The sequence below is a fragment of the Chiloscyllium punctatum genome, chromosome 38 (assembly GCF_047496795.1).
Source record: "Chiloscyllium punctatum isolate Juve2018m chromosome 38, sChiPun1.3, whole genome shotgun sequence".
In the NCBI taxonomy this organism is placed as follows: Eukaryota; Metazoa; Chordata; class Chondrichthyes; order Orectolobiformes; family Hemiscylliidae; genus Chiloscyllium; species Chiloscyllium punctatum.
Window position 1 is genome coordinate 24132501 of NC_092776.1, and position 16629 is coordinate 24149129.

General features: G+C 37.9%; 1 protein-coding gene across 6 annotated transcripts in view; it reads right to left on the reverse strand.

Moving 5' to 3' along the window:
• The window catches only part of nhlrc2 (NHL repeat containing 2), a 93267-nt gene that overhangs the window by 49432 nt on the left and 27206 nt on the right, over positions 1-16629 (reverse strand). For all 6 annotated transcript variants that reach the window (XM_072557378.1, XM_072557377.1, XM_072557376.1 and 3 more), the window contains 2 exons: positions 15507-15628; positions 10288-10417 (listed from right to left, as the gene is read on the reverse strand). In XM_072557378.1, coding sequence (XP_072413479.1) covers positions 10288-10417; positions 15507-15628 — 252 coding nt within the window. The remainder of the gene's footprint in view (positions 1-10287; positions 10418-15506; positions 15629-16629) is intronic.

Consider the following 16629-nt stretch of genomic DNA (forward strand, 5'->3'; position numbering starts at 1 on the left):
ATTTTAGCAATTACAAATATGAAATATACAAAACACATATTGAAAGCATCAAGTGTTGCATTTGACCGATCTTCAAGATAACGATTCGTAAAATAAGTTTAGTATTTCACTTTTCAATAATATAAGAATTCCTGTACTAATAGGCTGCAAAAGTTTAAATATATTAATTATAATTCTAAAATCTGGGCAAATTATTAAAATAACAATAGGAAAAGAAAAGTTTAATTGTCGAACTATTCATCAAAGTATTCCATGATGCTAACTCTCTTGCATGTTTGTAAGTTCAGCAAGTAAAAGAGGATTACAGATGAAATAACACCCAGTTTTGTTCAGATCTACAAATCATAACAAATAAACAGTTTTTGAAAATTTTGAGTTTAAATCAATTGAACTGTGGAAATATTAAAACTCTAAAGCTTATAGAATTAAATTTAATGAAATCACTTGTTTCTGTAGTTTAATTCAACCATGAAATCAGTGTGTCTCACATCAAGAGACAGACGCAACATCCGCTTAAAAATTAAATGAGTGTACAGGTCACACTAGATTTGTTTTGTTATCTCTGCAGACAGGGCCAAGTGGCAACAGTTAAATACCTAATGAATCAGTCTGTTAAAAAAAATACATGACTGGCTTTGATCTACTTACCAAGTAAACAGCTAGTTGATCACATTTCACCAAGTTTAATTTTTAAACTATAATTAAAAATTTGCAACACAAGTTGTTTCAGATAAATATACCTATAATTATGAAGTAGTGCCCAAAACATACATAGAAAATAGGAGCTGGTCAAGGCTATTTGTTTTGCTGGACCTCCTCCACCATTCAAATGATCGTGACCACTAAACTACATCTTCTACCATTTCTCATTGTACCTTAATTATCTTAACACACTTACCAGAACTTTTCTAAATTGTTTATCATATCTCGTGGATTGTTTATTATAGTTCATAATATTAAATGTAAGAAGCCATTACAATTTATCTTGAAATGTTTTGAAGTATTGTTTTCAAAACTAAAGAGTACACCTTGAAGTAGCAATCTGAAGACGGACTTGTGATCTAGGTTATAGACCAGGCCAGACCCCTTCAATACAATTCAAGCAAGCAGCCTGGACCCTAACGTTGCTGGTTGTTCTAAACAAGTGTAGAGTGGATATTCCATGAGTGATGCAGTTGGCCCAACCACTTAGTTTTAAACAAAACAGAATTTATTTGCAAGATTACTGAATGAAACACAAACAAAAGAGAACAGAATGTAGAATAACCTAATCTATCCGAAAACCCAACAGATTATCCCTGCTTAATGATGCTGTTCCAAATTCCTGCAACAATCCCCATAAACATCTATTAGCAAAAAGGAAGGTAAAGATCAAACACAGGGTTTTACAGGAGACAGAGAAATGGCAGAGAGATTCAGCATGGAACACCTTCCATGGAGTAGCTTCTTGGAGCAGCAGCTTTTTGCTTGCTAAAACCAAACCAAACCTGAGGAAACTGAGCTGGGAAAACTGGCCACTCCCCCTTCATGTACAAGTTTTTTTAAAACGTGAAAGCCTTTTGCCTGAGGCAGTATCAGTTAGCTATAATCAAATTGACCCTAAAACCCATCCAAGCCAGACCTCTCAGCAACACTGTATTTAAGATCCTTCTGGAAAAAAAAACCAAGGACAACATAACCACATGAAAGGAGCAGCATCGTCACACCTCCCCCCCCACCCCCTTAAAAAGAAAGAACTATCAATATCCAAAGATGGCTTCATTTCAAACCCCTGAAATTTAAATTGTTAGTATACTAAAACACCACACACATTACATTGACAATAATCAAGCACTACAGTTTGTTTCAGTCTGTCTTACTCCTGCCACCAAGCACCTCAGTTTTTCATTTAAGTCTTGACAATGCATCGGCAATCACATTTTCTCATCCTGTCACACGCATAATTTTCAAACCGAACCTTCCAGGTCAGCGAGCAAACTTACATCTAGAACCTCAACCTGAGCTACAAAACTTCTCAAAACTTGCTAACATCAGAGCTTTCTAACTTCTCATTCCCCTTCAAGGATATCCTTTTTTACCGTATGCTAAGTTATCCTTATAATCTTCACTGAGATCGACCTTTCGCTTTGCAATCGAGGATTTCTCTTTTGCCCAATTTCTATACCTCACGGATTGAAATTGATTTTGGAACCCAAACTTTGATTTATTGCCCAAATGAATCATTAACCATTTTAGCTGCTAATCTTGCCATTTTAACTCTCTGCTTTTCCACATGACTTCTCACTAATTCAGTAAGAACTCTTCCAAAATAATCGTCTAAGAGCATCATAGATTTGCTCTATTTTTAATGCCCTGATCTACCTATCAAAATTACTTTGTTTGATCCTTTCAAACTCAATGTAGATTTGATCAGAATCACTCCTTAGATTCCTGAAATAAGCTCATATTCACTTAAGTTGGCTTTCCTCACCTCCTCATATGTCCCATAGTGAAGCAATTACCTCATTGGCTCTACCTACAGGTTTTGTTTGGATAAAACATGGTCACTGGCCATCGCATTTGTTTTGCCACCTTTTCAAATGAGATGAAAAAGACTTCCACATCCTTCTCATCAAATTTAGGCAAAGCTTAAATATATTTAAAGTTTCTCACCAGGCCTTTGGCTACCATGGGTTCGGTCAACCTCACTCTCTTCCTCACAAAGCTTACCTTCAACCTTGCTGAAAAATGTGTTGCTGGAAAAGCGCAGCAGGTCAGACAGCATCCAAGGAGCAGGAGAACCAACGTTTCGGGCATAAGCCCTTCTTCAGGAATGACTCATTCAACTTTTGCCTAAGTCACTTCTTCCACCCCCAGAAAATTCTTACTGACAGAAAGAGACATTGCTATCCCAAGCACTGTTTCAACCAATCAAAATCAACACCAGAACAAAAGACATGAACACCTACCACTTGCTGCCTTTGAGTCCAGCAACCCTAATCCCAATTGAAACTATAGAATAAATTCTGCAAAGGGCTCCAATCTGTTATGGACCAGGCCAGAGCCCCTCAAAACAATTCAAAATAAGTAGCCTGGACCCTAAATTTGCGAGTTGTTTTAAGCAGGTGTGAGTGGATATTCCAGGGGTGATGCAGCTGGCCCAACCGTTTAGTTTAAAAACAGAATTTATTTGCAAGCTTACCGAATGAAACACAAACAAAAGATAACAGAAAATGGAATAACTTAATCTATCCGAAAACCCAACAGGTTATCCCAACTGAATAATGCTGTTCCAAATTCCTACAACAATTCCCATAAACATCCCTTGGCCAAAAAAAAGGTAAAATCAAACACAGGAGAGAGAAAATGGCAGAGATATTCGGCATGCAACACCTTCTTCCATGGAGCTATTTCTTACAGCAGCAGCCTCAAAAAAGATTGCTTGCTAAAACCAAACCAAACCAAACCAGAGAAAAACTGAGCTGGGAGAACTGGCCGCACCACCCCCACCACCATGAGGGACATGGATAGCATAAATAGACGAAGTCTTTTCCCTGGGGTGGGGGAGTCCAGAACTAGAGGGCATAGATTTAGGGAGAGAGGGGAAAGATACAAAAGAGACGCAAGGGGCAACTTTTTCACGCAGAGGGTAGTACATGTATGGAATGAGCTGCCAGAGGAAGTGGTGGAGGCTAGTACAATTGCAACATTTAAAAAGCATCTGGATGGGTATATGAATCAGAAGGGTTTGGAGGGAAATGCGCCACGTCTTGGCAGGTGATAATAGATTGGGTTGGGATATCTGGTCGACATGGACGAGTTGGACCGAAGGGTCTGTTTCCATGCTGTACACCTCTATGACTCTATGACTCTAAATTGGCTTCAAAAGCCATCCAAGCAACTCTGCATTTATGAACCTTCCGAAAAAAAAACCAAGGACATCATAACCTTATTAAAGGAGTGGCATCATCACATCCATGATATTAACAATTTGTCTTACAAGAAAACAATTCTTCATAAAATACATTGCAAAAAAATCATTGTTCTATGCACATGCACATACATACATATAATTCTGTGCATATGTATATTGAAGTTAAAACAGTTGGGAATAAATTAATTTTTGAAATGGTATGATAATCCTCTTCTTTCCTGTGTACTTTTTGTCTAAGTGAACACTGGTCTAAGTAAAATGTGTCAAAATAATCTTTATTTCTGAACCAAGAACTTCCAAAATTGTGTAGTAATTATATAAATGATTGGTAAAACTCATGAACTAATAAAATTAGAAAGCTATCAAGAAATTGAAGACTATCTAAAAAACAAAAAGATCCAATGATACCGAATGAAAGGTAGTACAACATTTAAATATATTTAGACAGGTACATGAATTGGAAAGGTTTAGAGGGATATGGGCCAAATATACACATGTGGGACTAGTTTAGTTTGGAAAACATGTTTGGCATGGATGAGTTGGACTGAGGTATATGTATCCATGTTATATGATTCTATGACTCTGTAAGAGGAGTCTTTTGCTAGCCTGTAATAGTTCCTTTTAATCAACACTTTACTTTTGATTTTTCTCCAAAATCCTCCTTTTACCAAATATTACAACGATGTCAGTAACTCTTACTGTTCAGCTCAGAGGCATATATAATGTGGTCAAAGACGTTATGTTTTATTAGTATAAATTCCATCCATTAAGATGTTCCATAACTGAAGCTTTGCTGCCAAGAACAAGCAAAGCTCTTCAGAAACGGATCAAATGGCTTTTCTGCCAAACCAAAAACTTCCCTTATTAGCAAAGAAAATCTTACATTTTAGTCTGGTTCAACTTATTTATCTTGACTATTAAATATTCAAAAAATAATATTTTATCAGAAATGAATTCTGAATTGGGATTACCATTAACTATTTTCATATTTTGCAGTTGGCAAATATTTATTCCCATTCAAATTAATTTGCTTGCACATGTCTGAGATGTTGACATCCTTCCAAACATGTTCTACCTCGAAACACTGACAATACTTGAGCCTGGGCAGAGCCAATATTTGATCATTTTCCTACCTTTATCCCTCGTTCTTAAAAAAAAACTTTTATGGGATGTTGATGTTGCTGCTGCAGCTAGGCCAGCAATGTTTTGCCCATGAAAAGAGGTGGTGAGCTGTATTTTTGAATTACAACAGTTTGTTGAAGGCATATCCACAGTGCTGTCAAGAAAGGGATTTAAACATTTCAAATCAGCAAATGAAGAAACAAACATGGTTACAAATCAGGATGGTCTATGACGTAGAGGGGAACTTTGAAGTGATGATGCATCTTCTGAATTGGACACACTGCTGCCATTGTGTGTTGCTGTGAAGTGAATGCTGAAGGTGGTGGATGGGGCCAATCATGTGGGTTAGTCCATAAGACGTAGCAGAAGTAGATCATTCACCACATCAGGTCTACTCTGCCATTCAATGAGATCATAGCTGATCTGATAATCTTCAACTCCTCTTTCGTCCCTTTTCCCCATAACCCTTGAATCCCTTGCTTATTAAAAATGTCAACCTCAGGCTTGAATATAATTAACGATTCAGCCTCAACAGCCCTTTACAGTAAAGAATTCTGCAGATTCAATACCCTCAGAGAAGAGATTTCTTCTAATCTCTGTCTTAAATATGGGACTTGTTGTTCTGCGATTCTGACATCTGGTTCCACAGTCTCCCACAAGGAGAAACAACCTTTGGACATCAACCCTTTAAAGTCTCCTGAAAATCTTGTATTTGTCAATAAGGTAGCCTCTCATTCTTCTAAAGTTGACTACAGGCCTGACCTACTCAACATTCCCTCTGTACCATACCTCCATACCTGGTATCAGGCTAGTGAAGCTTTTCTAGACTACCTCCGATACTAGTATATCTTTCTTTAGACAATGACCACAAAAATGTTCACAGTATTCCAGCTATGGTCTGAGCCAACAGGTTTAGCAAAAACTCACAAATTTTATTCTCCATTCTTTTCGAATTAAAGGTAAACATACCTTTGCCTTCCTCATTACCTGCTGAATTTGAATGCTCGATTTTTATGATTCATTGATGAGAATGTCCAAATCCCTCTGTGCTGTACTTTTATGCAGTCTTTCTCTGCTTAAATAATATTCAGCTCCTCTATTCTTGCTGCCAAAATGCATAACTGCCAATTTCCCTGCATTATATTCCATCTGCCAAGTTACTGTCCGCTTAAGAAATCTGTCTATCTCCCTTTGCAGACTCTGTGTCATCCTCACAACTTGCTTTCTTCCCTATGCCTTGTCCTAGATGGTGTCAAGCTTTCAAGTGTTGGAGTTGCATCCAGGCAGGTGGAGAATACTCTATCACACTCCTAGCTTGTGCCTTGTTGATGACATACAGCCTTTGGGAATAAACAAGTGAATTACTCTTCATAGAATTCCCAACCTTAGCCAAGGATCATATATCCCTTTTATTTTTCAAAACAGTATTTTCAACATGTCCTGCCATCTTCAAAGCTTTATAGAAGCACACCCTTTACATGCTGATGTTTCTGTCCAGCTGTTTAGTAATTTGTTATTTTTACAGATAGTAACCTGTGAAAAAATAAATTAATTTCAATTTTTTAAAAAATTCTCTGCAATTATAGCTGAAGGTAACTTCTACCCAATAAGTTTAACAATGTAAACACCTTTTCAGTTTAGCAATTTTTAAACTGAGGTAATGGATCCACATTTGAAGAAAACTCAACATTTGCTTCAGCAAAAATATAGAATGCCTGAGCCAACTGCACAATTGTTAATTGTTGAGTGGCTTTCTTCTGTTTAAACCTGAGAACTAAAGTGACTAAAAACATTTGCAACATGAAATTGAATGCAAGAGAATGGGATTAAACAACACATTGGAAAATGTGTAAAACATTTAAATGTTACAAAGTGAATTCTTTTATTCTTATGATATTTTTCAATGCAACACAACCATGTTCCATCTATAACCTAGAGAATTAGAAGATATTTATTTGTATTCAAAAAGATATCAGCAGTTAACAAAATAAATATGACAGTGCAAAATTAAATGTCATGAAATCTGATGGCCTAGAATGCCAACTTCTCACATACACTGATTAAATGTGAAAACTTGCTGGTCAGGTGCAAGAGAAACAGAATAATGATCAAGTAAAATGTTAACATGATCATTCTTTAAAGTACATTTCCATTGGCATTTTAATGGTAAATATTAATGATAAGCATGCATTTTCATATTGCATTTACTTATTTTTGGAAGAAATCCGACTGTACAATTATATATACTGTTTATTCATAATTAGCTTATGTTTAGAGAGAATCTTTGAGCTGTAAAACAGTATGAAGTAACTCTGATTATGATTATTGATACTGATACAAATACTGTAAGCATATACATTAAATTATTTTAAAAAGAGCATTTGAATGCATTTTGCCAGGCAAGATTTGTTCCACGTTTCCTTTTACCTGCCCCAACTCAAGAGGTACTCTGCAGTTGGCATCACATCAGCTGAAAACTTACATTTGCCCATGTGAATTTGAACATCAAATCAAACTTAAAATATTATGGTTTATTTGAACTGCATCCAGCTTCTGCATTGTATTTACAACTATAATAATATAAATATGAATTTAAATTAAAAGTATAACCTTGCCACTTCTGAATTGTGCATAAATCACCTGAAAATTTATGAAATAGTTAAGAAAGGACTGGCTAGCTAACTGGACAGAGGAGGGTTTCTGGCTTGGAGTGGCCAGTTTGAAATGATTCAAACACAGATCAAGTATAAACTTGGAATCAAATTAACTTTAAAAAAACTAAAAGCTTTTTCTCTTTTGTAAGTTTAAAAACAATGTCAAGCCCAATACAGTACAGATACATGATCTTAGTTCTAAGAAGGGACTTTTATATGACTGTTTAAATCAAACTTCCATTCAAGTTTCATGATATTAATATTAGGATGACATTGCTTAAAATTGTATATTTCTGCAGAACAAAGTCAAGACCAGGTTTAATGTCCAAAACAATTGCAAGATAAAATAAGGGAATCACAAGTTAGAATTCGATATCAGTTTAATACAGCACATTACAAACATCAGAGGAAATTAAATTCAAGCAGAGTACGTACATACACTGAAGCATTCTTGCTAATCTATATCCTTCACACTTCTGAAAACACATTATTCTTTGACCTTCTACAGGGTCAGCAGCAGAATTCCATCAGAGAGTCAATCCTAGAGTGTTTCCAGAATTAAACCTGCATTTTTAAAATACTTACAACAAACTGCAGCTCTTAGCAGACTTTGAGAATCAGAATTTGAAACAATATTACAGCAAACTTTGCTTTAGCTGGCACCTTAAGAACTGGCACTCTAAATCAAGTAGAATAAACTGTGACCTCAAATACCAGAATTTTACTGTATTATAGTGATCTTCACGATGTCCGAGTAGTCAGTTGAGGGTGTGAGTGAGAAGACTCTCTGCCAGTAAATTTTACTTAAGGCAAAGTTGTATTATTTTTTGTGTGATTTATGCAATAAATAAAATATAACAGTGATGTCTATAATTCCTGCATTACATTTCTATTACTTAGTATATGTTTTTACATTGATTACATGGACTTCTTGATCAACCAGAATACTTGAACAACAGGCACACTACCGGTCCCTTGATACCAGTTAATAAAAGGTTTAATGTAATAACATCCCTTTCATACTGAGCAATTTCCAAGAATTTAGGGTCAAGCTCCAGATTGCTATGATTTAGGAATTAAAAGTTGTACTTTGTTAACTTACAGGTCCTAGATGTAAACCTTTGCCTTCAATGGAATTTGCAACAAAATCCACTATAGGGTGTAGGTTTGCTCGCTGAGCTGTAGGTTTGATATCCAGAGGTTTCATTATCTGGCTAGATAACATCATCAGTGGCGACCTCCAAGTGAAGCGAAGCTGTTGTCTCCTGCTTTCTATTTATGTTTGTCCTGGTTGGGGTTCCTGGGGTTTGTGGTGATGTCATTTCCTGTTCATTTTCTGAGGGGTTGATTGATAGCATCTAGATCTATGTGTTTGTTTATGGCATTGTGGTTGGATTACCAGGCCTCTAGGAATTCTCTGGCATGTCTTTGCTTAGCCTGTCCCAGGATTGATGTGTTGTCCCAGTCAAAATGGTGGTTTTTTTCATCTGTGTGTAGGGCTACGAGGGAGAGAGGGTCGTGTCTTTTTGTGGCTAGATGGTGTTCGTGTATCCTGGTGGCTAACTTTCTTCCTGTTTGTCCTACGTAGTGTTTGTGGCAGTCTTTGCATGGAATTTTGTAGATGACGTTCGTTTTGTCCATGGGTTGTACTGGGTCTTTTAAGTTTGTTAGTTTTTGTTTGAGAGCCAGAAACCCTAACCACCTTACCATACATCAAAGATGTCCCAGAAATGACAGCCAGACTACTAAGACCCCTCGGAATCCTAGTAGCACACAAACCCACCAACACTCTCAAACAAATCTGTCAACCCCTCAGAAAACGAACAGGAAATGACGTCACCACAAACCCCAGGAACCCCATCCAGGACAAACATATAAATAGAAAGCAGGAGACAACAAGTTCGCTTCACTTGGAGGTCGCCACTGATGATGTTACCTAGCTGGTAATGAAATGTCTGGATATCAAACCTACAGCTCAGTGAGCAAACCTACACCCTAAACCTCAACCTGAGCTACAAACCTTCACAAACCTTGCAAAAATCCACTACATTCTTCAACATGCCAAGCACTTTACAACAGCTTCCTCCTACAATTCAAACGAGTACTTCACAATACCAGTTCATACTGGTGTATACAAGACACAGAGATAAATTAGTGTTCAGATGTAAAAGGTAAACAGCCCATCATGGATAATAAACAAGGAGGGAACATTCAGTATTTCAATCTCTGTGGGCAACTTTGTTCTTGTTCATAATCAAGAGGCTTATCATGCATATTAATAAAGGTAGTTAATTCCTGTCTGGTATTTGTGTAAAGAAATCAGGAAGTTATAAAAAGAAGGTTTTGACATATCATTACTGACAATGAACTGGATAAACACAAGCCAGAAGGAAAAGGGATTGCACATTCAAAATAATGCAGTTATGATTCACAGAAAGAACTCAATTTATGGTATAACACAAAACATTCTTCATTGCCTTTACAATATGGCCCCATTTACTAGATACTTCTTAACAATTACATAAGCTAGTAATACACACAACTTATTTATTCAACATATAAATGCCTCACATTCTTATGAGGAAGTAACAATCTCACCAAATGTGCCGAAGGCTAGATCCCACGGTGAACTGATGGATTGTTCCACCCCTGTCTTACCACCTTCGTGGTCAGTTCCCTGAACTCCTGTTCCTGCTATTGTGCTTACCATTTCTGATGTAAGGTCAATCTAAGCACAAGAAGAGATAGTGTCTGTCAAAATACATTTAAAATGTTCTTTTTTTAAAATCAATTCCTGATAGTTACTTGAACTATCTTGCATGAATTTCAACTGTCCTCAAAACAGAGGGAAATAAATGTAGTATTGATGCACAAGTCAACTATATGTTCCCCTGCTGGTTGTTCAAATTAATTTCAACACATTGGAAAATCTATCAGCTCCTATGATGTAAGCTCTTTTTTTTGAGGTTCAGTTCAAGACTCTCAGTTGAAGTCCATTTACATTGGCTAGGAGACCATCATATATCCAAGGTTTGGACATGGATCTCCTCAATCTGGGATTGCCACTCTCCACCTCGGTACTGGAGGAACGCTGTCTCGTTTTTATTATATCAGCTGTATACGGTAGAAATGACAAATAAAATCTACACTACTCTACTCCAACCACACCTCCTTTTTTCACAGGGTATCATAACAGGAACAAGTTGAGGATTAGATTAGATTAGATTACTTACAGTGTGAAAACAGGCCCTTCGGCCCAACAAGTCCACACCGCCCTGCCGAAGCGTACCCACCCATACCCCTACATCTACATCGACCCCATACCTTACACTACGGGCAATTTAGCATGGCCAATTCACCTGACCTGCACATCTTTGGACTGTGGGAGGAAACCGGAGCACCCGGAGGAAACCCACGCAGACACGGGGAGAACGTGCAAACTCCACACAGTCTGAGGCGGGAATTGAACCCGGGTCTCCAGCGCTGTGAGGCAGCAGTGCTAACCATTGTGCCACCGTGCAGCCCAATAGGATCTACCCAATAGGTTCTTAGAACAATAATCTTAGAGGACAGAATGCAATGCATCTTGAGTCCTGATTTTAACTTGTGTAATTATATGTAAAATGGGATGAATTTTAAAGCACAAATCAAATTTACTCTGAAATTTTGTGATAAACAATGACTTGATAAACAAAGGCAAGGCTAACATTTTCAATAGAAAAGGAATTCATGTAATGTCTATGAGATGGGTTTTTGGATCAGCTTATGGTACTTCCCACTAGGGAACAGGCAATTGTGGATTCGGTAACGTGCAATGAGGCAGACTTGATTTGGGAGCTCAAGGTGCCCTTGGGGGCAGTGGCCATAATATGGCAAAATTCACCTTGCAGCTTGAGATACGAGAAACTGGAATCAGATGAAACAGTATTACATCTGAGTAAAGGTAATTATAAAGATATGAGACAGGATCTGGCCAGGGTTGACTGAAAGGGAAGTATAACAGGGAAAATGGTGGAGCAACAATGGCAGGAGTTTCTGAGGGCAATTCAAGAGGCACAGCAGAAATTCATCCCAAGGAAGAAGCAAGATACTAATGGGTGGATGAGGCAACTATGGTTGACAAGGAAAGTCAAGGCTAGCATAAAAACAAAAGAAAAGCATACAATGTGGTGAAGATTCATGGGAAGTAAGTGGATTAGGATGTTTTAAAAAAACAAACAGCATAGGATAACAAAACATGCAGTAAAGGGAATGACAATAAAATATGAGAGTGGGCCAGCTAGTAACATAAAAGAAGCTAGCAACAGTTTTTTAAATATTGAAAAAGCAGGAAAAGGCAAGGGTGTACATTGCACAGCTGGAAAACGAGGCTAGGGAAGCAATGTGGAACAAAGGAACAGCAGAAGAACCGAATAGGTACTACCATTGTTTTTGCAGTGCAAGACACCAGTAGCTTGCCAAAGAGTCCGGAATAGAGGTGATTGTAGTGGCCATTATAAAGGAAAAAGCGCTGAGGAAGATGAAAGGTCTGGAGGTGGATAAAGCACATGGACCAGATGGACTACACCCCAGAGTTCTGAAGGAGATAGTTGCGGAGATTGTAGAGGCATTGGTGGTGATCTTTCAAAAATCACTCGAGTCCAGGAGGGTCCCAGACAATTGAAAAATGGCTAATGTAACACTCATGTTTAAGAAGGTAGGGAGATAGAACACAGGAAAGTATGGGCTGGTTAACCTCACCCTAGTTGCTGGTAAGATTTTACAGTCCATTATTAAGGATGAGCGGAGTACTGGGAAGTGCATGGTAAAATATGGCTGAATCAGCATGGCTAAGGGGTGGTGATACCTGACAAATCTATTGGCATTCTTTGAGGAGGTAATGAGCAAGTTAGACAAAGGAGAACTTATGGATGTGATCTATCTCAAAGATAGTGGAATCAAGGGTTATGGAGATAAGGCAGGAAGAGGATACTGATTAGGAATGATCAGCCACGATCATATTGAATGGCGGTGGAGGCTCAAAGGGCTGAATGGCCTACTCCTGCACCTATTGTCTATTTTGATTTCCTGAAGGCCTGTGACCAGTGCAACACAGGATGCTGCTAAATAAGAGCCATGGTGTTAGGAGGTAGGAACTGACATGGATAGAGGATTGGCTGACTGGCAGAAAGCAGAGAGTTGCGATAAAGGGGTATTTTTCAAGATGGCTGCCAGTGACCAGTGGAGATCCGCAGAGATCAGTGTTGGGACCACAACTATTCACATTATACATCAACGATCTGGACAAATGAACTGAGACATTGTTGCTAAGTTTGCATATGACACAAAGATAGGTGGAGAGACAGTGGTGGTGAAGAAGAAGGGAGGCTGCAGAAAGACGTGTGCAGACTAGGACAGAGTGGGCAAAGAAGTGGCAGATAGAATATAATGTGGGCAAGTGTGAAGTCATGCACTTTGGTAGGAAGAATAGAGGTGTAGACTATTTTCTAAACAGGGAAGGCTTAGGAAATCTGAAGCACAAAGTGACTAGGGTGTCCTAGTTCTTAGCTCTCTTAACACAAGAGCATAGATGTACTGCTGATATTCTACAAGGCTTTGGTTAGACCACATTTGGAATATTGAGAGCAGTTCTGGCCTTGTACCTAAAGAAGGCTGTGCTAGCCTTGAAGGGGATCCAAAGAAAGTTTACAAGAAATGATACTGGGGTTGAAGAGCTTGTCATATGACGATTGGTTGAGAACTCTGGGTCTGTACTCAATGGAGTTTAGAAGGATGAGGGGCATATGATTGAAACTTACAGAACACAGAGGCCTGAAAAGAGCAGATGTGGAGTTTCCACTCATAGGAGAGATTAGGACCTGAGGGCCCAACCTTAGAGTGAAAAGATGACCCTTTTACATATGAGATGAGGAGGAATCTCTTCAAAACAGCAGGTGGTTAATCTGTGAAACTCATTGACACAATGGGCTGTGGAAGCCAAGTCTTGAATGTATTTAAGACAGAGCTAGATAGGTTCTTGAATGGGAAGTGGATTAAGAGTTATGGGGAGAAGGCAGGAGAATGAGATTGAGAAACATATCACTCATGATTGAATAGTGGAGCTGACTCAATGGGTGGAATGGCCAATTCTACTCCTATATCTTGTGATCTTATGGTCTAATACAGTGTAAAACTGTAATCAATAAATTTCAACATTGTTCTGAGATGTGTTTTTGTCCAATCTGCACGTCCTTTCTTTCTTCCTTTTCTCAAAGACAATGCTTTCTTTCTGGGCTAACTTCTGCTGGCATTAGTCATCCTCTGATGTCCTATACAAAGGACCATTCTTCATGTGCGAACAAAATCAAATTTGTTCCATGCTATTCAACGTTAGAGTCAGTTCCTGCCCTTGCTACATATTAATATATAGGAAACTTGGCTGACTTTTTTCTCTATTATTCAGGCGCAATAAACTCTTGCAACTTACCATTGTCCCAGCTGAGATTGGCTGTTCAGGAGACAGATTGACCCAGTTATGCTTGTGGGAATTTGCAACATTTGTTCTAAAATGCCATCTTTAGTTTAAGGTTATATATCATGCTATGGATTGGGGAGTGGTGATCATACTAACTCTGCCCAGAGACAGGCCCATGTGATCTAATCACAAGGGGGACAGAAAGCCAAACCAAAATCAACTGAAAAATCAAGTGAAAAGTGACAGTTTTTAGACCTTGACACTTTAAAACAAGATTGCTGTCTTTCTAGACACAGATGCAGAGAAAGACAAAGGAATTACTGCTATATTGGTTAAAAGTTGGTTTCAAGTTCAAAATCAAAGGAACAGGGCTGACAGGACATTGACATTTAAAGAACAATGACTCACCAAGGTGGGCCTTGCTGGTGAAAGTTGGTCCTGGGATAGTCCAACTGATTAGAAAGATTTTCAAAGGACATCAAACATTCTTGCATAGCACAGAAAAGTGCTGGAAGCTGAGGGCATGTTGGGAATTAATTTTGCATTATTACCTATTTGCCAGAAATACTCACTATAGCAAAAGGAGTGGAAACATCCTATCAGTTGAGCTAATTAGTTAACACAAAAGCGCCTATTCCTTAGTAGATGTATTAGTCACTTATTTCTGTCAGTTTCTAGGAAATTCAACTCTTACTAAAAGTTATCAACCTCACGACTATCCTGTTTCAGGTATTCAAGCTACTCATTTCCCCAAGTTGAGTCATGTGTAACTAGACATAAAACACTTGTAATTCTGGCCTCTTGCAAATCCTTAATTTTAATTGGTCTACCATTGGTCACCATGCCTTCAACTGCCTAAACTCTGACATTCCTTTTCTAAACCTTTTCTTTAAGATTTCGCTAAAACTTACCTCTTTGACCAAACTTTTGCTCATTTGTCCTTATATTTCATGTGGCTGGTCAAATTTTGTTTCATAACTCATGATGTTTTATTGTATTAAAGGTGCTATATTAAATGCAATGTGGTAATATAATTCCAGTGTACACCAACGAGTTCTTTTTAGGATGCAAACCAGAACAGTATTAGTTTATCTAATGTAAATGAATGTCACTTACTTTCTTTTCTCTCCTAACTGGATGCAATGTTATTTATGTTCTACTGTTAAAATGGATAGATAAAACCATGAATACACAAAACAGTAGAAATAATCCACAAACTGCCAATATGACACCAACTGTAATCTCAAGTTACACAGTTAAAATAAATAAAAGTAATAGGCACTTCATGAAAGTAGAACTTCATAAATTTCCAGTATGAGCCACAGCACAACTGATTAGTCATTATAGACAGCTTTTTTCTTACCTTTCTTATTACATGGTTCTCAGTATCCGCCACATAGATGATATTATCCTTTATCAATACTCCTTGAGGGGAATTAAAACTGGCTTCGAAAATGCTTCCATCTTTCCATCCACTCTTTGGTCCTAGATTTAAAAAAACACATTAATATCAACAAACTACATCATCAAAACATCAGAAGCAATGGTGAAAATATTAAATTAAAGCATGCAAAAGTGAACATATACCCCTTTGAAAATGCACCTGGGAAGAAGATGTTTTTTGGGGCACAAGGGAACGGCAGATATTTTGCATCAGTCTTTAGGGTGGAACTTACTTTGAACATTTCATTAACACTAAAGAACACAAGGGAGGAAAAAAGTATCACCACCATAACTAAAGTAGTAGTGTTAGACAAACAAATGGAGCATCTTTATTAGTCAGAAAATGGTATTGTGCAAATTGAGGAGATTAAAACCCTATAAGACCCCAGGACCTGATGCTCTGCATCCCAGACTAATTAAGGAAATGGCCCTAGAAATAGCAGATGTAATTAGTGATCATTTTCCAGCATTCTGTAGACTCTGGAAGAGTTCCAATGGAATGGAAGGTAGCTAACGTAACTCAACTCTTTAAAAAAAGGAGAAACAAAATGGGAACTTATATGTTGGTTGGCCTGACATTGTGGTGTGGGAAAATGCTGGAGTCAGTTATTAAGGATGTGATGACCGAGCATTTGGAAAGTGATAACAGAATCAGTCCTAGTCAACATGGATCCACTAAAGGGAAATCATGCTTGATGAATCTTCTGGAATTCTTTTTGAGGATGTGACCAGTCGAGTGGACAATGGTGAATCAGTAGATGTTGTGTATCTGGACTTTCGGAAGGCTTTTGACAATGTTCCACAAAAGGGAAAATTGGAGATAATGTATTGACAAGGACAGAGAATTGTCGGCAGAAAGGAAGCAGAGAGTTGGAATACACTCTTTTCAGAGCGGCAGATAGTGACGAATTTGATACTACGTGATTCAGTGCAGGAACCCCAGCTGTTCACAATATACATTAATGGGACAAAGGAATTGAATGCAACATCTCCAAATAGCAGCTGACACTAAGCTGTGTGGCAGTGTCTGCTGTGAATAAAAT